Source organism: Oreochromis niloticus, linkage group LG6 (genome assembly GCF_001858045.2).
Source record: "Oreochromis niloticus isolate F11D_XX linkage group LG6, O_niloticus_UMD_NMBU, whole genome shotgun sequence".
Taxonomy (NCBI): Eukaryota; Metazoa; Chordata; class Actinopteri; order Cichliformes; family Cichlidae; genus Oreochromis; species Oreochromis niloticus.
In genome coordinates, this window is record NC_031971.2 from 40,112,108 (window position 1) to 40,135,789 (window position 23,682).

General features: G+C 38.8%; 1 protein-coding gene across 2 annotated transcripts in view; it reads right to left on the minus strand.

Annotated features, from left to right (window-relative positions):
- Nucleotides 1-7,934: 7,934 nt before the first annotated feature.
- Nucleotides 7,935-23,682, minus strand: part of sorcs3a (sortilin related VPS10 domain containing receptor 3a) — a 241,040-nt gene continuing 225,292 nt past the window's right edge. For both annotated transcript variants that reach the window (XM_005470161.4, XM_019360519.2), the window contains 3 exons: nt 21,315-21,420; nt 19,722-19,882; nt 7,935-11,736 (listed from right to left, as the gene is read on the minus strand). In XM_005470161.4, coding sequence (XP_005470218.1) covers nt 11,678-11,736; nt 19,722-19,882; nt 21,315-21,420 — 326 coding nt within the window. In that variant the 3' untranslated portion in view covers nt 7,935-11,677. The remainder of the gene's footprint in view (nt 11,737-19,721; nt 19,883-21,314; nt 21,421-23,682) is intronic.

Consider the following 23,682-nt stretch of genomic DNA (forward strand, 5'->3'; position numbering starts at 1 on the left):
GGCAGAGCGCTCCCTCTCCCTGGGTTCGGTGCTGCTGGAGGCATTTTCCTGTTAAAAGGAATTCTTCCTTCCTGCTGTCTCCAAGATTGTCTGATTGGTGGGATTTTTCTCTCTAATTTTAAAGTGTCTACCCTACATTATAAAGAACCTTGAGGCGACCTTTGTGAGGTAAATAAATAAAACATAATAAAACTAAATTAAATGTAATTGGATTAATACAGTTAATGGAGCGGTTTTATATCTTTGTCATTTTGACAGAGTTTATCAGCAGCTGAAGTTTTGCCGCATCCTCTCATTCTTCAAAACAACATAATCATAGACATAAAGTAGTTTTCGACACTTGCTGACATGTTCATGAAGGGTGCAATGCAGGCCGATATTTTCTCCTTCAAACAGAAGTACTTGATCATTGCTTTTGTGCTTTTTTACCACTTTTGTACCACTTTAGACATCCTCCATTTAACTGTCACAGTATCTATGTGAGACGACACTGTGCTATCTTACTTTGCTTTTATATTGTAGAACAAATCTTTCTTTTTTTTAACCTTTCAGTAGACAGGTCAGATGCATGACCAGTGTTTTCTGTATTGCATTGACAAGCAGTGATGGCTCCTCTGTTTTATGACACCTAATAACACTATAAAGCTTCAGGACTTCTTTTGATATGGTGCAGGAGTCTTTGTTTTGTTATTAAGGATTTAAATAGTATAATTACTAAGTTGTTATATTTTTATTTTTCTTATTTTATCTTCGTCACAATTCTTTAGATACATTTATTTGTTATTCTAGCCGTTACTCACCCTGAAGCTGATTTCAACTCCGGCAGCTTCTTTAACTTTTAAACAACATATTTCACTTTGAACAAGTTGTTTGTGTGGCTGCTTGGGAGCTGTGGAGGCTGGCTCTGTTTTATTCTGTGTCTCAGCCACCTCTGCATGATGCATTTTTAAATAGGTAAAATCTGACTTCTGTGACAGAACAGTTTTTACACTCAGAGTGGCTCACATGGTAACAATAATGCACTACAGTAACTTATTCAGTAGTTTCTGGTACTTTCTGTCAAACCGTTCACATGCTGCGCACCAGCTGGTAAAAGTGAGTCAGACTTTTCTTTGAGCTCATTTTTAGGTCACCACCACATTCAGGAACAAAATTCGTTGCTCATCATTTTAATACTTTCGTGGATCAGTGAGCCCTTAAAGTTGCTGAAATGTCACTTGGTGACAAGAAGGAAATGTGTCCTGCTTTTGGCATTGATGACAACTGAGAGACGACGGATATTAAAAAAAAAATTTAAAAAAAATTATCACCAGTCTGAATATTTCTCTAAAAATTCATTAATTTTTTGGACTTTACATTGTTCAAAAAAGATCTATTTTCATACCTGAAACTATGAATACATGACATGAGAACAACAGGAATATCACATTATAGCATGTAATGTATAACTGTTTCCTACAATGTAATGTAGAATATATATTATATATTTAGTAAGATGTTCAAATTTATAGGACAAAGTAAAAAGGTGTGCATATTTAAAGCATGACTGTTTGAATTAGTTTCAAATTTGTAAATATTTCATATGTTCTATTGTGTTGAAGTTTTCAAAGATGTTGCAGTTTGCACAATAAATGCAAACTGCAACCAAAAAAGAGTCTAGGGTTTCGGTGCGGTCTGACACCAAAACCACAAGTCTTCAGTCAATAAACATGACTAAATGTTCACGTTGATGAATCAGATTTTGATTTAAAAAATATTTCGCACACACATACAAACAAATCAAATGGTCGAATCTGGTGGAATACAAAATTTCAAACATCCCTCCATTTCTTCAAAATGAAATGGTGACATTGCAGAATGCAGTTTCATACTGCAAGGGCAGAGATATTGAAAAAAAAAATTATTACTTTTAATAAAAGTGAATGAGCTATTTTTGGCCATGAAGGTGTGGAGAGGAAGTATGTGACACTACACAAAAAATACTAATAAAAACAAATCAGTTTTGTTGCAGATCTTTGACATGTCCAAGACTTTAATCACCAACAATGGCCTGTCCCTCGCACCATTTATTACATGGAAAGTTTTTTTTCTTTTTTTAAATAAATAATTTATAATTCAAAGGTTTAAACTGGCATAAAATACTGATGACGATTTAATGTTTAATCATTTTGACAGAGCTCAAGTTGATTGTTGCTAATATCTCAAAATCTTTAAAATTTACACTTTTTAAAAGTTTAAACCACAGCAGCTTAATACAGACATCAATAATTGATTTGATAAAAATAATGTCATCATCATCAGCAGCAGAAATGGCGTTCAAAACTTACTCCTCATAAACATACTTTACAATAAAGACCACCCATAAACCTTCCACACTGTATCCTGACTGAATACAGGCAGGCGTTCATAAAGAGACGCCAATAGATTAATTTAAGAAAGTTAGGGGGGAAAAAATATTGAACTTCTTTAAGTTCTTTAAAACAAAGAAAACTGAAAACTCAGGAAAAAAACCATGGCTAACAAAGGGGATACTGAACGCATGCAAGAAAAAGAATCTGTTGTATGAGACATTTTTAAAGAAAAGAACAATAGAAGCTGAACAAACTTATAAGAGGTATAAGAATAAATTGACAGGGATCATGAGAAGCAGCAAAAGAAATTACTACAGTAAACTTTTAGATGAAAATAAAAAAAATATGAAAAACATGTGGACAGTACTAAATAATATTGTAAATAAAGGAACTAAAGGATTGGAATATCCAAATAACTTTCAAATACAAAATACAACAACTAGTGACATAAAACAAATTGCAAATTGGTTTAATGACTTTTTTCTTGATGTTGGTCCTGACTTGGCTAAAGAAATTGTAAAAACTGGGCACCCTCTTAAAACTAAAACTATTAATGTAGCAAACTCAATGTTTATGAGGGAGTAGATGAAGAGGAAATTATGGATGTAGTTACATCCTTTAACTCCAAGAAATCAATTGACTGTGATGGCATTTATATGCACTTAATTAAAGATATTTTTGGATGTAGTGTGAAACCATTTACCTACATTTGTAAACTGTCATTACAAAGTGGTTTATTTCCTGATAAGATGAAAATTGCAAAGGTAGTTCCAATATATAAAGCTGGAGATAAACATCGTCTCACAAGCTATCGGCCCATCTCTCTACTACCACAGTTCTCTAACATACTGGAAAGAATATTTTACAATAGATTATATGACTTTATCATAAAAAACAATGTACTATATGAACAGCAGTATGGATTTAGACCCAAAAAGACCACAGCGCATGCCTTAATGGAGTTTATAGATACAGTAACAACTGCTATTGAAAACAAAGAATATGCTGTCGGAGTTTTTTAGAGAAGAGAGAAGAAAGCATTCGATATAGTTGATCACAACCTTTTACTTGACAAACTATGTACATATGGGGTCAGAGGGGTGGCATTATCATGGGTTAACAGTTACCTTAAAATCCGTAAACAATTTACCCAAATAAATGGCATTATTTGGGTAAATTCAGAACTGAAACCTGTTGTGTGGGGGGTTCCCCAAGGATCAGTTTTGGGGCCGCTGCTTTTCATATTGTACATTAATGAGATATGTGCAATTTCAAAGTCTTTGAAAATAATATTATTTGCGGATGATACAAACTTACTGTGCTGTGGAAGTAACTTGGAACAACTTCTGAATGAACTACAAAATGAATTAAATAATCTGAAGACCTGGTTTGACCATAATAAATTAACATTGAACCTGAGCAAAACAAAATTCATAATATTTGGGAATCGCACATATTCTACTAATAGTAAACTGACAATAAATAACACTGAATTAGAGTATCTGAGATAAAATTCCTTGGTGTGATAATACATCACAAACTATCCTGGATTCCCCACATTAATCATATCAAAAGCAAAATATCGAAGTCTCTGGCAATTCTCTACAAATGGTAAATGGCCTGTATTTATATAGCGCTTTACTAGTCCCTAAAGACCCCAAAGCGCTTTACATATCCAGACATCCACCCTTTCACGCACACATTCACACACTGGTGATGGCAAGCTATGTTGTAGCCACAGCCACCCTGGGGCGCACTGACAGAGGCGAGGCTGCCGGACACTGGCGCCACCGGGCCCTCTGACCACCACCAGTAGGTAACGGGTGAAGTGTCTTGCCCAAGGACACAACGACCAAGACTGTCCGAGCCGGGGCTCGAACCGGCAACCTTCCGATTACAAGGCGAACTCCCAACTCTTGAGCCACGATCGCCCCCAAGGTTAAGGATCTCATTAATCAAATATCATTATATACTCTCTATTGTTCTATTATACTGCCGTACATGACATACTGTGTGGAAGTGTGGGGAAACATGTATAAAACACACTTATCCAATATACATTCTGCAAAAAAGAGCAATAAGGATAATAAATAAAGCTACTTCAAGAGAACCATCAAATCCACTTTTTATCAAATTAAATATTCTCAGATTTAAAGACCAAATCTTTAAATCTGAGAATATTTAATTTGATAAAAAGTGGATTTGATGGTTCTCTTGAACTGCGAAAACAATGTACAAAGCAACAAATAAATCTTTGCCCCACAACATTCAGAACTGCCAAATAAGTTCCAAATAAGACCAAATACTCCTGACCTGAGAGGAATCCTTATGTTCAGCAAGCCAGTAGTAAGGACAAATGTAAATATCAGAGCATTACAGTCAGAGGAGTTAGTGTGTGGAACATCTGTACAGATGAAATCAAGACAAGTACATCAATACAAAAATTCACACGATTGTTCAAAAACAATAAATTGCATGAATATAGGAAATCTTCCTCTCAGTGACTGAGTCGTCTCATTATGTCCTCATTTTTTATACGTCGAGGCCTGAGTACCCCAAGCTTAAGTGTTCATTAAGGTGTTTGTCACATAGATATAAAATAAGCTCAGAGATTAAGCGAGTGTTAAAGACAGGTTAGTTAATGTAAAAATGTAGTTTGTTGTTGTTCTGGTTACATGCTGAAAATGGTTTTATTTGTGTATGTTCAGTGTGTTAGAAACATATACGATCAAATAATGTCGAATCCTGGATATGGATTGGTAAGCAATGAAATTTGAAATATATTTGCATGTTCGAAAATAAAATTCTAGCTATCTATAATAGATGAATAGTTCATTTGCGGAAGGATAAAACCTTCTGGGACAAACTGGTCTCAGAAAGCTCTTGTTCTTGTGTTGATGATAAAATGGCACCACAACTTTAGCTGTGGTTGTTTTTGTTTTTTTTCCACAGAATTTTATATTATGACTGTTACCTCTGGGGGCAGGGATAGCTCAGTAGGCAGAGTGGTCGCCCCATGATCGGAAGGTTGGGGGTTCGAATCCACTGAACGGCTACCCTGAGCTACCCCTGAGCAAAGTACCGTCCCTACTCACTGCTCCCCGGTCGCCTGCTTAGTGGCTGCCTACTGAGTGAATAGGTGAAATGCAGAGGAAAAACAAGTAATTTCCCCACTGGGGATCAATAAAGTATACATTATTATTACTATGGCAGCAAGCTTAGATTCATTCATAAATATAACATTAGACTACTCACTTAGAAATAGATGTAGGTTAACACTCCACTATTTAAAATCTGCTCTGACTGGATTCATTTTATTAGGATTTAAAATATAATTAATCCCATTAATGTGGCTAGCATGATTTCTGTTGCAGAGAATTGGGGAAACGAGTAGTGGCACAAAAACAATTTATTGGGCAGCTCGGGCTGAGAACCTTTTAATAATCACCAAACAAAAAGCAACAGCCTTCCTTTGCTAATGCACGGAGTGGGGCCATCTGGCTAGTAGAGCTGTCAGGACCATTCATAATTCTTTGTTCTTATTTTAAGATTCAGATTTATATTAGGAAAATTATGTTTTTCACATCACCACCAGCGGAAAGAAAATATTGAATAAACTGATAAATTTATTCCACAGCAATCTTTCCATGTGTGAGTCAGAAACACAAAATTTGGTTAAGGAAGTTTGAAGACTGGAGTTTTAACTCTCTGAATCATTAAAAATGTTGAGGCAATTTTAAATGAGGATTTCTTAATTATGGAACAGAACCTGAAGTTCCACACAGTAAACCCAAAAGCTCACTGTAATTAAATAGATTCAACTCTGTAAACTTCATATATTTTTAAGTATTTTTAGAATTTTCTTGATTTTTTTTTTAATTTTTTTTTAGTTAATTCAAATAATTATTTTTGATTAAGTTGTAATTGTTTTGTGGATTAAATAAGCATCACTTGAAAGAAAAGCTCACTGTAGTAATTACTGTTGTTTTAATGTCTGACATAAGCAGGTTTGGAAATTAGTGAGGCTCATAAATGTTTCTCTTACTGCAACATAAGGTGTAGCATCTTTACTCCAGTGTCCAACAGAAAAGTCTACACTTTTCAGCAGACAAGGTCCTATAATACAGTGAAGTCATTTACACTAAAAAACCCATAAAACTGTAAAGGGCTTTATTTTGTGCAGGAGCAACTGTGTATATGGAAATATGCAATATGTGTGTTATGTGTATAAAAATGAAATGTATAGAACAAAATTAGTAAAAAAAATGATTCTTTCACTTGAAATTAAAATAGCATACGGGGAAAACGTACTTATTTAGTGGCTCTTCCCCTATTGTGCCTTCACTACTAGTGCCAAAATCAATGAGTCATGTTTTAACCTAACCCCCTTAAAAATTTCAATTCAATGTTATTTACAAAGCTCCAAATCACATCAACAGTCGCCTCAAGGCGATTTATACTGTAAGGTAGACCCTACAATAATACATACAGAGAAAAACCCAACAATCATATGACCCCCTATGAGCAAGCACTTTGGCGACAGTGGGAAGGAAAAACTCCCTTTTAACAGGAAGAAACCTCCGGCAGAACCAGGCTCAGGATTTCAACTGAACCTGGTTCTGTGGGTTGTTTTTTTTTTTTTTTTTTAAACCTAAAACCTTCCCTTAGAATTCCCATATAGAGTGTCACGTGTTGATTTGTGCCAATTTTTACTATCTTTATACAGGTCCAGACCTCGGTGAGAGCTAAAGCTATGATTAAAAGGTCTAGTGGGGTTTAATGGAAGATGGCAGAGCAAAGGTAAAAAAAAAGTTCAATAAAATGTTTTGCAAGTTTCTTATGTTTGGTTTCTGTTTTATTTCCAATCATGTAGTAAACGGGCCATGTGACTTCCTGTTATAATGACTGTCACTGATAGGCGAGGGCATTTGTTTTCAAAACTAACAATGCAGAATTAAAATGAACTTCCTGTGTAAGGGGTAAATAAAAAAGAAGCCCTATAAACCAAAAATATTTTGCTTTTGGAATCTAATGGCACATTTCCGGTTTCATCACACTATTTCATCTGTCAAAGGATTTTACAAAGTTCATCAACGTGATTTTCAGGTTTTAGGGGTTCTGTTAATTGTTTGGATTTCCAGCAGTTTTACTTTGGCTCACTGGCTCAGCTTTTTGGAGTTTGATCAGCCACTGTTGCATATCTACATATGCAATAGAGGCATGCAGTAAAACCTGATTAGATTTAAAGTGTTTTTCATTGCGTCCATCTTTTTTATTACTGGAAACAATGTGCTCGAGCTGTTGTCTCTGTGCATTTTTCCTCACTTGTGTGTTTATTCCATTAGTTTGACAGACTGTGAGAGCTGACACCGTGCCGTGACGGTTTGGTGACACTGACCGCGATTGCAGGCCAGACACAAGGCCGACAACACTGCTGGTGCTTTTCCGACCTCGCTTTGTGCTTCTGCACTGGAGGTTGGTGCACTGAGTCATCAGGCAAACAGTGTAATGCTCAGCGAACATCATTTTCTTTGCACCCTTGGGTTCACAAGAAATTCATCATCCAGAGAATGAACGCAATGATGTACAAAAATACATTTATTTGAAACAATTTCAAAATGACAGTTTCTTTACCGTAGAAATATCGAAATCAAGATGAAACAGAACATTACCGATGATGCATGCATTGTAGATTTTTGTGCACTGAAGAACATTACAATGCTTTTGCCTTCCGAAAAATCACAAATGCAAAGAATCTCTTTTATGGTTCAAGTATGGATTTGTCTGGTGCTTACGGTATAATGTGGCATTTAAGATATCAGATGAGACAGAAGTTTCCAGTGATCAAAGTCCTTTCTTTTACTAGTGGCACTTCCAATGTGCTGGTGCAGATAAAGCACCACATTTTGAAGCATTTGTTCTTTTCTTTCTTTACAAACTTTTATGGACAGTCAGTGTACTATGTTCATTGTACATTCTTCACAATTTCAAAGGGTCTAAGAGAGAGAAAAACAACAGAAAACAAAGACAATATCCATGTGTAGTTAAGGATGGGAGACACTTTTTGATTTCTCTTTTTCTGTCCCCCCTAATTCTGCTTTTCTAATAAGAATCAGAACAAAGTGGCACCATCAAAGCCTTTACCCAAACAAAATCCAGCCAAGCAAACAAGCCTTTGCTTATGGCATGTGTTGAATACAACAAAGCTCTAAAACAATCTTTGTTCAATGTGTGTTCTGTCTGTATTAACAAGGCTTGGCTTGGCTGTTTGGTTTGAGATGAGAGCACTCTGTTCCAGGTAATGCATATGTGATGTGACAGCCTATATCTTTTTGCAGCCTTTCGCTTCTCCTGGAACTGCTGTTTGCTTGAGCTGAGCGCTGCAGGAAACCTCTGCATGTGGCACCCTCCCCTGAGCTGTCCAGCTTTCTCTCATTATCACAATGCAGGATACTGGGAGAGCAACGGGAGTCAAGTCAAGACCACTTGGCTTTTGTAGGCTTGGAGAATGCAGAGCTGGTGGGAAGTTGCATGCTGGGAGGACGATGTTCTCTCATTTCAAACTAGATGCAAAGCAGTGACTGGAGCGTTGGTTTGTTAATGGAGGCTAATGGCAGCCAGGGGAGCTCTGTTTGTACACTGTGGATTCATTAAATAAATACAAACTGTTCCTGGCATAGTTGAAGACAATGTTCTAGTTTTGTCACATTGTTAAAATATCAGTAGTTGCACATTTTGAGTGGTGTAAAAATTGTGCCACAATGAGCACCAAAGATGCTGGTAAGACACTTTGTAGAGCATGGACTCATTAGCTTATCTAATCCTCATGAACAGCAATAGCACTTTTTAGGCTTAAAGTTGGGTTTGATAGCATACATGGAAAAAAATGACATGCAAAGTTGAAGCTATGACAACTGAAAATAATGGGAGAAAATGATATTGAAATCCAAAAACTGTGAGCTAATAAGTGATTTATCTTTTCACATTGTACACATTGTGGTTTTCAGATATTACCATGTTGGAGGCCCAGGTGTGTACTGGCACTGAAGGCCACTGAGCATTACAGATTCAATGAAGGGACTGCATCGAGTTACTGTGATTAAAATGGATGTAGGACTCTTTCACTTCAATCCCGCTGCTTTAGATTTGCAGTTCAGAACTTTTTTTAAAAAGTTCAATAACATCGATGTGACTCATTGCTATAAGGCTGTTATATATACACTAATTTAATTTAATTTACAAGGAAATTTTACAGTTTACCATTTACCAGTCTTACTCTGGTCTGGTTATGTGCACAGACAGGTTTATTGTATCTCAATTTCTCAAGTTCTTATGTGCAAAAAGCCCAAACATTTTCACTTTGGCCTTACAGTGGTGGAACTCTTACTGACTGAATATGAGCTTGGTTTTTGAGAATGAAATCTCAAAAAGTAGTTCAGGCTGAAGAGTCTAGGCAGAGAAAAATTCATTGACTTTATTAAACTACTTATTACCACCATATATGTTTTGTCATCATTAGTTGGCATCACCGTGTTGATTATGCTACTCTGGCAAGGTCAAAAAACAAGAACAAAGTTTTGTAGAATTACGAGTTGACAATCATGCTGTACTTCACACAGCAGTCCCTTGATCTGAATGAAAACACAATGTGAAATGTATAATACCATTCATTCCTAGTATTTATCATAACCAATTCCTGATTTAAACCCATGTCAACCACTCGGTGGTGTTAGTGGATAAATCAAGGACTTGTCATATGAAATTACCCACTAGACAGCATAACTGTTTTAGTACAATACATCCTATTACTGTTGAATCTGGACGGATGAGCAGCCAGCACCACCATGGCTAAAAAGAATCGCAGGAGATTACAAATAATAATATTGGCATGAGCTCCATTGGAAACTGCCACAAACCAAAGAAGAAGCAGAAACCACAACCCAACTGTAAGCCTACTTAAAATAAACACCATGCTTTTCCCAAAGAGTTGAAATTGTGAATTTGATCACTGGTCACCACGATAGATGCATTTTTTCCAAAGTGATTTAACTTTAGTATTGAAGCCAAATCTGAACGATGAGAGCCACAGACTCACTTGCAAATAGAACCGGACTGATATGGGACGTTTAAGGCCAAAACTGCTACAGATATTTGGTGATTCAAACATGGGATATACAGATTTCCCTAACACTCTGCCTGACTCTGCTCGGACCAGCTGGTTATTGTGTTTGTGGTTCCCAGCAGCGAACTTGCAGAGTGCCCTCTGGTGGACAAATGTCATAACAACAGCATGTCTGAAGGGTGTTTCTCTTGTTTCTTAGCTTTTAAATTCCATTTATCGGCTGTTGCAAATGCCAATATCGATAGATTGATAAATAGCCAGCCTTGGCCAACCAATAAATGAGTCGGGCTCTAGTTGCAAATAATTTTTGGTTCAGAGAGTTTAATGACAGTCATCTGGTTAAAAATATTTGATCATCTATTGTATATCTGTACAAATGCAAATATCCTGAAAATGATCCTGTTGAGGATGATCCTTTTAACTTTATTTTCAGAGAAGATGAGGGACATCTGCACTATGCCGATACAGCTCTACCTGCATTAACAGATAAATCCTTTCTGTCAGGTTCATTTCAGCCAACACTCGACTGAAGAAAATGAGAGCAAAACAGAATCAGCAGAATCAACTGGGGTCTTTTGACAGATGATTAGAAAATAACTATTTACAACACTTGCTTATCTACAACACAGAAATTGTGTCCTCAGAAAGAACATGCACAAGTCAAGGACCTTAGCAAAGGAAATCGGTTTCTTTAAGTAATGTTTGACTTTTTAAACACACTTTCAGAAAAAAAAGACCATCGTCAGATCTTCTGTTGCTGCCATGGTACTCAGACTACGAGCATGTAGAAAGTAATAATATATACATTTAACAGAACAGATGACAGTATTGTACATTTCAATAATATTCCCTGTTTGATTGAAGACTCTGACATTATAGTCTATATATAGGCAGAAATGATTTTCAAAGCAAACGCCTTAGGAAATGTACATAACTTTTGATAGATTCCACGAAAGATATTTCACTTTGCAAATGAATGCTGCTATGTAGCTTATACATCCACAAAACTGAATAAGTTTTGTCAGTAATTACAATGATCTCATTGAGTAAATTGACATTAACTGCATGGATGTTGTTGAACGAGACATCCATGCAAGTCTGTATAAATGAGGTCCCTTAGAAAACTATTAACATCAGTTGTGTTGAGAATTACAAAACAAAAAAAAAAGATAACCCCCGAACATGAAGCGCTGCTCCCCCAGTTTTACACACTAGTACAGTTTGGAATCTCCCTTGTGCTCTCGCAGGCATTTCCGACTCCCCCTGAGTATAAATAAAGGAAATGAAAGAGGGGAAAAAAAGCCAAGAACAAAGACAGTTAATTCAGAGCTTTAATGACTATAAAACAAATAGCTTCTTTGACATTGACTCCTTGTACTTAATTTCCATTCAAAGGCTCTGAAGCTATTAAAAAGCGTTGAAATTTGAAAGTGACCCATTATGATGAATATGCCAGCTTTTGTTATGATATGTTTGGTCCAATTAATTGGAACATGCTCGGTGAGGAAGTTTAGAACCAAATATCGGATGTCTGGACGTCTACCCCATTCGTGTTGTACGTGAGAAACACAAGAATAGCTTTTAATTTACTCTGGCATATAGCACAAATCAATCAGCAACTTCAAGGGCATCTGCAGGAATGTGCAAATAAAAAGCAGAGTTTATTTGTTGTGAAATACATTTCGTTATATCCTCGTCTTTAACCCCTACCTGTGATGCCAGGCAGGGATGATTTGATACACTTTCTGTTGCACTAAATGTATGTAGAGCTGAGCACCTGCTCGAATTTAACCTGCTAAGACCCGAACTCTTTCATGGCATGCTGTGATGGCATGCCACACATGGTAAGCTCCACACCTCACCACCAGTTGATTCACCTTAGGTTAATTTACAGTCACTACTTTAAAATATTCTACTTATTCTTCAATATTGTTTCTTTATTAAATGTATTTATTTTTCCATCACACCTTCCAATGTTTATATGGCGTGCACACATATTAACCTTGCAAGGTCTAAGTTCTGTTTTTATGTTATATTAATACATCTCTCTTTGTTTGAGTTACCTGGGGGTTGGTGTCTTCTCCTGTCTGGCAAAAGGTATGGCAAAGGGCTGGGAGAGCTGAAATACTACTGACAGCCTAATTGGACAGAACCACATGCTTCATTGCCTGGGGGGTGTTTCATGTTTGTTTAATTGTTTTCTATTAGTTGGTTATATGGCAGCCATTTTATTTTCCCCGTGTGTGTCATTTGGTTTAGCTAAGCCAGTATTTAAGTTCCCCCGTGTGTCATTTCAGCAGGTCAGTTTACCTTATGTTTGTTTGAGGTTTTGTTAACTATTATCTTGAGTTTAGTCTATTGAGTTGACCTCTTTTATTGGTCTGCCTGTTTAAGTTTTGGCTTTGTTAAATATATTTTTATATTTTTGGGTCAATAAAACCCCTTTTTTTTTGGAATTAAACCACCTGTGTCCTTTATGCTTTACTGCTTGGTCCCTGACAATTGGTGGCAGCAGTGGGATCATCCAGTATTGGACACAGGGTTTTTTTCCTTTTTTCTTTCTTCTGTTTTTCCCCATGAGGAAGAAGAATGCATCGTGGTGGCAAGAATGAAAAGAACAAGGGATCTGCTCAGCAAACCTGCGAAGAGGAGGAAAATAGAGCCTCAGGAGTCACTGAAGTTGTGGAGAGAGTGGAAAAGGAGCCTACTTTATCTGATCTAGTCAATATGCTACATGCTCACATGGAACAACAGGACGTCCGGGATGTAAAACAGAGTGAGTTAAATGCACGACAAGAACAGCGATTTAAAGCCCTTCAACATCAGTTTAGACTTCTGCAGTCAGAAATCCAAGTCAGAACATCACCATCAGATTCTGCAGAAGCTCGCTCTGATTTATTAGAGTCTGATAATCATCCTTCTTCCTCTGCTCAGCAGGCCCAGGTTGAACCAGTTATGACTAATTCCAATCCAGCCATTTCACCAGCATTTCAGTTTCCCCTACAAATAGAGGGCAGATTGGAAAGATTAACTGAAGCTGATGATATTGAACATTTTCTGATCACATTTGAACGTATGGCTACAGCTTATCGATGGCAGAAATCAGATTGGGTTTTTCGTTTGATACCCTTGCTTACTGGTAAAGCTAGAGGTGCCTATGTTCACATGGACATTGATGATTCATTAGACTATGATAAAGTGAAATCAGCCATTCTGTCAAAATATGACATTAACCCTGAAACGTATAGGCAAAGATTCAGATCCCTGGACGTTCAACCAGATGAAAGCCCTCGTGAGTTATATGCGAGACTGAAGGAGCTTTATTGGAAATGGATCCAACCAAAGGGTAAAACTATTCATGACATTGGTGAAACCATAATCTTGGAGCAGTTTTTCAGAATGTTATCTCCTGAGCTTCAGGTTTGGATCAGAGAACACAACCCTGGTTCAGCAATGGAAGCAGCTCGGTTAGCTGATGTTTTTGTTGCTGCCAGAAAGAAGGGGCAAGCATGGAGCCATAATGCATGGAAGGCATCGAGGGACACCCGGAAGATACCTCAGCAAAACCATCTGGATTCAGCAAATACAAGCACTAGTAAGACCCCTCAGTCTACCACTAGACCACCAAAGGCCTCCGGTAAGAAGATCATTTGTTATCTTTGTGGATTAGAGGACCATACGAAACCCATGTGCCCAAGAAATTCTGCTAAAATGGTACAAATGTGCTTCGCCCCCCGTTCTAATGTTGATCCTGAGCAGGAGAGTGACAAATCCATCAAAATGAGTCAGATTGAAGTGAATGGGGTCCTACTCAATGCCCTTCTTGATTCTGGCAGTTCTCGGTCTCTTATTCACTCAGATTTTGCTCCACCTAATATTGTTCGTACCAGTGATACAATTTCAATCTGTGTCCATGGAGATGAGAAAAGATATCCGACAGCTGACATCTACATTAAAGTTCAGGACCAGATGTATCTGCTGAATGTGGGTGTTGTGAACAGTTTGCCTTACTCTGCTGTGTTAGGGCGTGACCTTCCTGTGCTTTTTGATTTGTTGGAGTCTGAGCAGATTGAGGAGTGTAATGTAGCCGTTACCAGAGCTCAGGCTAAGCAAGTCAGTACCCACTCTGAGACCCTGAGTGCCCTGCCCTTTTTTAATGAGGAGTTTGAAACAACTGTGGTGAAGCCACGGAAGACCCGCAGACAAAGAAGGCAGGAGAAATTCAAATTTTCACCTGTGGAGACACTAACAGACGCTGAGCCAACATCGTCACCCCTAGGGTTTAATATTCCAACTGAAATTGCTGACCTCCAAAAATCTGATCAATCTTTAATATCTCTTTTCCAGAAGGCCAAAGAAAGGGAACCTGGAGTAGAGCAAGTTCTCAACAGTGAGTACATCTTGCAAAATGACATTCTCTATCGTCAGCAGGGGTCTGTGCTGCAGCTGGTTGTTCCCCAGAAGGTGAGAAACGCCATTCTCGCCTTGGGGCATTCTATTCCTTGGGCTGGCCACCTTGGTAAACACAAGACCACAGCTCGCATCAAACATCGTTTCTACTGGCCTGGTCTTAGCAAAGATGTGGCTCAGTTTTGTAAAAGTTGCCCACAGTGTCAGATAACTTCTGCTAAAATCCCCCATAGAGCTCCACTCCAACCTCTCCCTGTCATCGGCACTCCTTTTGAGCGTCTTGGAATGGATATTGTAGGGCCTGTTGAGAGGAGCAAAGCAGGAAATCGTTACATGCTTGTTGTAACAGATTATGCCACAAAATATCCCGAGGTGTTCCCTTTAAAATCTATAAAGGCCAAGCCCATTGCATTTTGTTTAGTGCAGTTCTTTGCAAGAGTTGGGTTTCCATGAGAAATACTAACTGATTCATGTCTACTTTGTTAAAACAAGTTTATCAGTTGTTGGGTATCCGGAGTCTGAGAACTTCACCATACCACTCTCAAACTGATGGGCTGACAGAACGCTTTAACCAGACATTGAAACAGATGCTCAGAAAGTTTGTCAACGACGGTGGTAACGATTGGGATCAGTGGCTGCCATATCTACTCTTTGCTTATAGAGAAGTCCCCCAAGCCTCCACAGGTTTTTCCCCTTTTGAGCTGTTGTATGGTTATGAGGTTCGTGGCCCTCTAACTCTGTTAAAGGAGATCTGGGAGGGAGACAAGGCGGAGGAGGGACCCAAGAACATTTTGTCTTATGTCATTCAGATGAGAGAACGGTTGGAGAAAATGAGCGAACTTGCTCAATCACATATGGTGGAGGCCCAGCAGCAGCAGAAGTCTTGGTATGATAAATCTGCTCGTCAGCGTTCGTTTGAGCCAGGACAAAAGGTGCTCGTGCTCCTCCCCAGTGACAACAACAAATTGTTGGCAAAGTGGCAGGGGCCATTTGAAGTCATGAGGAAGCTGGGACCCACCACATATGAGGTGTCCACCCCAGGGCAGTTGCGCTCCAGCAAGGTCTTGCATATAAACCTTCTGAAGGAGTGGGTGGAGCGTATTGAACACAAGGCGGATGCAATGCTCATACGGCGAGTGTCTGAAGAAGATGAAGCAGATGAGCAATATCTACCACCTGCTGGCTCTCTAGATTATGATCTCAGCCATCTCCCAGAGGACAAGCAGCAGCAGGTGAGAGAAATGTGTAAATCAGCAGTCTTTCAAGAGAATCCAGGGAGAACTGACATTGTCGAACATGATATTGTGGTACGAGAAGGTGCCTCTGTGAAACGATTAAGTTACAGGATCCCAGAACGTCTGCTGCCTTCATTGAAGAAGGAAATCGATTTGATGCTGTCCCTAGGGATCATTGAAAGATCTAAGAGCGAGTGGTGCAACCCTGTGGTCTTGGTACCCAAAAAGGATGAGAGTATGAGGTTCTGCATTGATTTCAGGTACCTGAACTCCATATCCATGTTTGACTCCTACCCAACACCAAGAATTGACGATCTACTTGAACGTCTGGGAAAAGCAAGGTACCTGACCACAATAGATCTGTGTAAGGGTTACTGGCAGGTCCCACTCACTCAACGGTCCAGAGAGTTCACAGCATTCAGAACACCATGGGGGCTTTTCCAATTTACAGTCTTGCCATTTGGATTACATGGAGCTCCAGCCACTTTCCAACGGCTAATGGATCAGGTATTACGTGACTGCTCTGACTTTGCTGCTGCTTACTTGGATGATATTGTTATCCACAGCAACACCTGGGAGGAGCATGTGGAACACCTGCGAACTGTTCTGGACCACCTGCACTCAGCTGGGTTGACGGTGAATCCGTCAAAGTGTGTTTTCGCTGCTGCTGAGACAGAATACCTGGGCCATGTCATCGGCAAGGGGGTTATCAGGCCACAGGTCAGCAAAATCGAGGCCATGGAATCATCCCCCCTGCCCCAAACAAGGAAGCAGCTGAGATCCTTTTTGGGCATGGCAGGTTTCTACCGTCGTTTCATCCCTCAGTTCTCCAACAGGGCAGCTCTGCTCACAGAGCTGACGGGATCACGCTCCCCCAATCACATCCAGTGGACAAAGGAGGCAGTGGCAGCATTTCATGACATCCAAGAGTCACTAAGTAAGCAACCGGTTTTGTACAGTCCCAACTTTGATGAACCGTTCATATTACAGACTGATGCTTCAGATCGGGGCCTGGGAGCTGTCCTCCTTCAGGAAACCATGGGAGGCCGCCATCCAGTGGCTTACATCAGCCGGAAACTGTTTCCACGGGAAGTTCGGTATTCCACAGTAGAGAAGGAGACCTTAGCAATCAAGTGGGCCCTGGACTCCTTCCGCTACTATCTACTGGGAAGAGACTTCACCTTGGAAACTGACCACAAAGCACTCCAGTGGCTTGAGCAGATGAAGGACACAAATGGGCGAATTACCCGCTGGTACCTGGCCTTACAGCCATTCCGATTCGCTGTCCAGGCAAGGAGAACCTTACTGCTGACTATCTCTCTCGCTGTTCCAGCGAGAGCTCTGAAGAGGGGAGGTGTGTGATGGCATGCCACACATGGTAAGCTCCACACCTCACCACCAGTTGATTCACCTTAGTTTAATTTACAGTCACTACTTTGAAGAATAAGTAGAATATTTTAATATTGTTTCTTTATTAAATGTATTTATTTTTCCATCACACCTTCCAATGTTTATATGGCGTGCACACATATTAACCTTGCAAGGTCTAAGTTCTGTTTTTATGTTATATTAATACATCTCTCTTTGTTTGAGTTACCTGGGGGTTGGCGTCTTCTCCTGTCTGGCAAAAGGTATGGCAAAGGGCTGGGAGAGCTGAAATACTACTGACAGCCTAATTGGACAGAACCACATGCTTCATTGCCTGGGGGGTGTTTCATGTTTGTTTAATTGTTTTCTATTAGTTGGTTATATGGCAGCCATTTTGTTTTCCCGTGTGTGTCATTTGGTTTAGCTAAGCCAGTATTTAAGTTCCCCCGTGTGTCATTTCAGCAGGTCAGTTTACCTTATGTTTGTTTGAGGTTTTGTTAACTATTATCTTGAGTTTAGTCTATTGAGTTGACCTCTTTTATTGGTCTGCCTGTTTAAGTTTTGGCTTTGTTAAATATATTTTTATATTTTTGGGTCAATAAAACCCCTTTTTTTTTTTTTTTTTTTTTTTAACCAGAGTTTCGTTTCTGAGAGAAATGAGATCCACATAGGAGGACATTTGCTTTAAATTTCGATAAAACAGTGGCAGTATAATGTCCTTGTAAGTGGATATCAGGCCCATCGGCAGCCACATGGTACCTTTAATTTAAGAGGAAAACAACAATGTACCATTGTTGCTTCCAAAGTGGAATCAGATGGTATATAGTAATTTCGTAAATATGTTGTTTTACAAAGTTTAACACTTATTCTTACACTTTACTGTGCGTCCCCGTCCACTGACTCGAGGTGTTACATGATTTATGGAGAAACTGAAAGTACTCTTGTGCAGGAATACATATCATATGTATAAAAAAAAAAAAAAAAAAAAGCAACAATCAGACATTGACCTGGATAAAAATATTCAGCTGAAATGAAGCAGGACACTCACAGCCTCGCTGCTTGAGGGTTTCACTAATGTGTGAGTTTCCATTCTCGACAGCTCCTCTGAATTTCAACACACAGGTCAGAAGCAGCCAGCTCTCCAAAACTGTGAAAGTGCAGGAGCTTAATCTGTCTTTTAAACTATCTCAGAGCCAAATCAATCCTGGGACTGCAGCTGCCAGAAGTGCTACATTTCTACTGGTAACAATAGAAAATCCACTCTGTTATATACGGTCAGAGTGGGCAGCAATTAGCTTATCAAACCTATTGTTTTTTATCGTGAAATGAAATATGAATGAATGTCTCTTTTTAAATTGAAGTCAAACTGTGACTGAATGAGGAATGATTAGGCCACTCCCTCTGTGTTTGATGGAGTCCTGCAGCCACATGCTAAACATGTTGGTTTTATTATTTCGTCATTATTCCCAGTACTGTGGGTGTCACTGGAATCTTTTCTTACCCTCTAAAACCCTTTCAGGGGGTTTGTCTACTCTAAGGATTTTATTCTCTGTGAATAATTCAAAAATGGTAAAAAGGAGATTCATTTACTGGATTTCTGTTTAAAAGATGATTCAGATTCAGTATGTAAAGTATCCCCAGGAGGCGATTCTACGCACAGTTATCCTACACATTATCATGTTAACTTTTGCTATAAAGCCATCGACAAAAGAAAGTTTGTCCCTGAAATTCCGCCTTTATATGCCCTGGCATGTCTGAAACCTCGGTATAGGGAATATTCGAGTTTCCAAACAGTGGACAGTGCGCTTTTTAAATGTCCTAAAATACAATCTAGCAGTGACATAGACCTCGCTGGACCACGACAAGGTCACTGAGATCCAGTTTTCATTGTGCTACATGTATTATATTTTTGAAAATGTCTTAATCATGACTTGATTCGACGCAAAGACACATAGTATTGATATTCACACAGATGAGATTATGGAGTATATAGTACATCGTATACATTCACATTTGTCTCTGGATAAATAAATGCCTTTAAAGTGTGAGTTAGTTAAATCATCTATGTGGCCATTTCCTGTTCATGGATGTTCTCTTGTTTTTACAGCAGGTGAATAGTGTAACCCACCAACACCATGACTACTACTTAAGATGGCAGTAATGCGTCGAGAACCCAAAATAATATTGAAGTGTATTTGCTTGAAACGCCTGTCCCTACTCTCAGCAGGTACTTACTTTTGACCCTGGCATCCAGCTCCTTCTCCATGAGTTCTTTGGATGTGGAGAACTCACTCAGAGTAATTTTCGGCGTGCTGTCGCCTTGGCCGACCGAGCCGATCATCTCTTGCTCTTTCTCCTGGTTAACCTCAGCATATATGTTGATCCAAGGTATTTTTCTGAGGATTTACAGAAGACAAGATGAGTAAATGCTAGGTAACCATCTCACGGGCAGGTGCGGTGTTTGTGCATGCACACAGTGGGGTTGTTGTGTTTCTAAGGCTATGTAACCGCAGTCCCAAGTTTACATTCATTAGTAAATTACAACCGCGAACACAACTTTATGAATAAATTATTTGATTTTGCAGCCTCATCTCCATCTCTGCCTGCCTGACTATCTTCATCAGACTCTACACATCAAGCTGCTCTCACCGAGTTTGTCCTGATCTTTATTACTTGCTTCCCTGCAGGGTTTCTTTTCTCTCTCAGGCCAGTTAACTTCAGCAGGTGAGGCAAATAAAGGTCAGCATAACTATAACATGTGTAACTACAGGATTCATCAGATCAAAGGAGAAAAAAACTCTGGTCTTAGTTTTGGTTAACCTTTAAATAATCAATATTTTGATGCTATATATTTTTGCTGGTTATTTCATTACCTGCAGGTTTGAAGTTCACTGACAGCTGACATCTTCAAAGGTAGTTTTTTCTTACATATTATGAATCAATCGGCACACCTTTAATATAATTATAACTGGTTTGATTATCCAGTTTGTCTTTATTGACTCTTTTGCACAGAGTAAGCTTTGGGATGAATGAATTTGAGCCGGTCTGTACTAAATGTGAACTGCCTGTTCTGTTGTCTCACTGCTTCCAGCTGTGCCTGTGATGTTTTGGCAGGATCAACATTTTTTAGAAAAATGAAAATTATTTTTCTTTCGAGTTAAAAATGTGGGTTTTTAAGAAGTCTGGCAGACTGATGCACTGAGCTACTTTTTCAAAGATGATTCTGTTTCCTGGTGCTGACAAACTGTAAACTTGCCTTGACTGTAATTACACTCGAGTGCCTAATTTATAGACAAATTACAGTAACACTGGTTTCTTTTCTCATCTGCATTTATACCACCTAATATAGATCTTTATTTAGACACTATCCAATTTATTTGCAATTACTATACATTTGGGTTATTAATTGCTCTGTTTTGTCAACTGTAAGATTTTTTGAAAAATGCATCCTCTTTAGACTAATGGGAAAAATTTCATATCCATAATTAATGACAGCTTTTCCATTTCCCTCAGACTTTTCAAAAGAATCATTTTGAGGATGAATAATTTATTCAGCAAATAAGATCTGAGGCAGAGAAGCCGCATATTAAACCATTTACTGCTCGTTTTCTCTGAATTTTGTGACTGATTGCTGCACACGCCTCATGCACTGGAATCTCACAAGTATGAGTGACAACTGCAGAGTGATCTATCAATTGAAAATACCAAATATGACTATAATAGATTGGTCTAGACAGGGCTCATCTGCTATCATCAATAATGAAGAACACAGTAATAGCTATATAGTGGGGCCCTACAGCAGGTGGAAGTAATCAGAAAGATGTGCACCTCTTGAATTTGTAGATGAGAAACACCGCGAGGCCGAGAAACACAACTGACAGGAGCATAAGCATCGCTGAGCTGCTGTGTCTGGGGCTCGAGTCCACTAAGGGCGCTGTGGGAGCAGGAAGGTGCACAGAAATGACAGTAAACAGTCAAAATAAAAACAACATAATGTTAATCAACAGTTGACAAATGAGACAGTATAGAAATAAAAATAGAAATTTGATTCATTAAAACCAACAACAGACAAAAGTACAGTTAGATTTATAATAGAAGTCAACTAGATGTGGCTAAATGCTAATGCTAATACTGCTGTATGTAAGAAGTACAAAATGTTTGTGGACACCATTTGTATGAATGCATAAATGATCTCGGTTTATCAACATCTTGAGCAGTTTCATCATAAAGATGCTAGATTTTAAAATGTAAAGAACTTCTGAGGTTTGAAAGTTTAGCTCAGTCAAAAGTGTTTTCCTCATTTCCTGTATTCACAATATTTTCTTTTGTTAAACTATAAGTGTAAGATTAAAACAAAAACTGAATTCTCCTTGTTGGCTGATATTTTGACTGCCAGTTTCAATTATTTAAACTAATTTTTCCTCCATGGTGGACAGCTAAAAACAACGATAGCTAACTAAATCCTGACCTGGAGGGGTGGGGTGGGGCGGTTACGTCAGACGTGTTGAAAGTAGAGTTATTTATTGTTATTTATTTGTTGTTATTTCTGCTATTTTTCCCATCACAACTACATGTTATCTTAATAAGACAGTAAGGGGAAGTGCTTTGTTCGCTTCAGACCCTAGAATTTAAACTCAGACGTTATAGTTAAGTTTGTGCTGTTCTTATGACTGCACCTTCAAATTTCTCATCCAAGTCCATAACTGACAAACACTTGATAATCATTTGATGGAACCGGTACAGTTTCATGATCAGAGCTCTAATGTGCGTCTGCCTACAAAGGCCCCACACAGATGTAAACTGAGGTGACTGCACATCCAGGTGAGTTAAAGTTTCAACTGTGGTAGAAAAAAAATGACTTTGTGTCATGAAAGACTACTGGCTGAGATTCTCCCTGAGACTGAATTGTCCTGATGTCAGGGACAATCAGGTGTGGACGACAACCTTATCATGGCAGTCTGTGGGCAGCTCAAGCTGTAAGAATCCACTTTGACATACAGAGGCAGAAAGAATGGAGGTGGATCAAACACCAGGAGATACTGCTCACTCATTGCCCGATGACCAGTGAGTATATCCTGGGTTATTCTCCAATTATAATTGACTGTAATTAATAGACAATTATGGGTACCAGTATTAATAGCTGTAATTAATAAAATGGATTCCACGTTGTACTTAATTGTGACTTGAATAAAGGAACTGGTCTGATAAAGTCTTTATAGAAATGTGCATCCTCACTTCTATGCAACTGGAAGCCTTTTAAAACCTCCAGGTTTCATTCACTTCTGAAATGGACGTCCACAGTAAAGTAGGAAAGATCGCAGGACCTCCAGGGAATGTATTATAGTGTATGTATATCCTCCTGAGAACTGAGGAAGAAAAGAATCTTCCCATTGAACTTTTTTTTTGATTTCCTGCGTCTTTGGGGCTAACACCCAGACACATGAGATACCAATGGAAAGTCCAGGATTTCCTCTATTTAGTGCATCAGGACTTAGTCAAAAGATTTATGTCCAGTTCAGAGGACATAAATGAATGGGCTGGTCTCGGGAGGATATAATGCTAGTTTCTAGGTATTGGTTGCCTTTTACGGGGAGATTTTCTGGGTTTCCAAAAATACTACAGTGACTCTATTCTGCATGAGTAACAATGCAAAGTTTTGTCAGAATGGAAAAAATGAACAAGACTCTCACTTCTGAAAACAGATACACCTGAAATAGTTCCTGGCACTGTGGTAGCACCTACAGGGAGAGTACCTTGAAAAAGCATGTGAAACAAGGAAAACAGGCACCTCTTCAAAAGCAAAGAGTAGTCACATCCATTATTGATTTATCTTTTTCTCTTCTTCTAGTTTGAATGAAGCGAACCTTTAAAAATCCTGCAGGCCACCGGGGTCAGGGTTGGGCTTCCTTTGGGCCACATATTAGACCTGGAAGATGTTACCTTACAATAATTAATTTTTTGAATTCATTTCTGATAGAAACCTTTGCTTCAGATGTTCCAAATATGTGTAAATTCTATAAAAAGGACAGATGCTGGGCGTATTGTGACCTGTTTGATGTTAAATCAGGCGTAGGCAACTCCAGGCCTCGAGGGCCGGTGTCCTGCAGGTTTTAGATCTCACCCTGGGTCAACACACCTGAATCAAATGATTAGTTCATTACCAGGCCTCTGGAGAACTTCAAGGCATGTTGAGGAG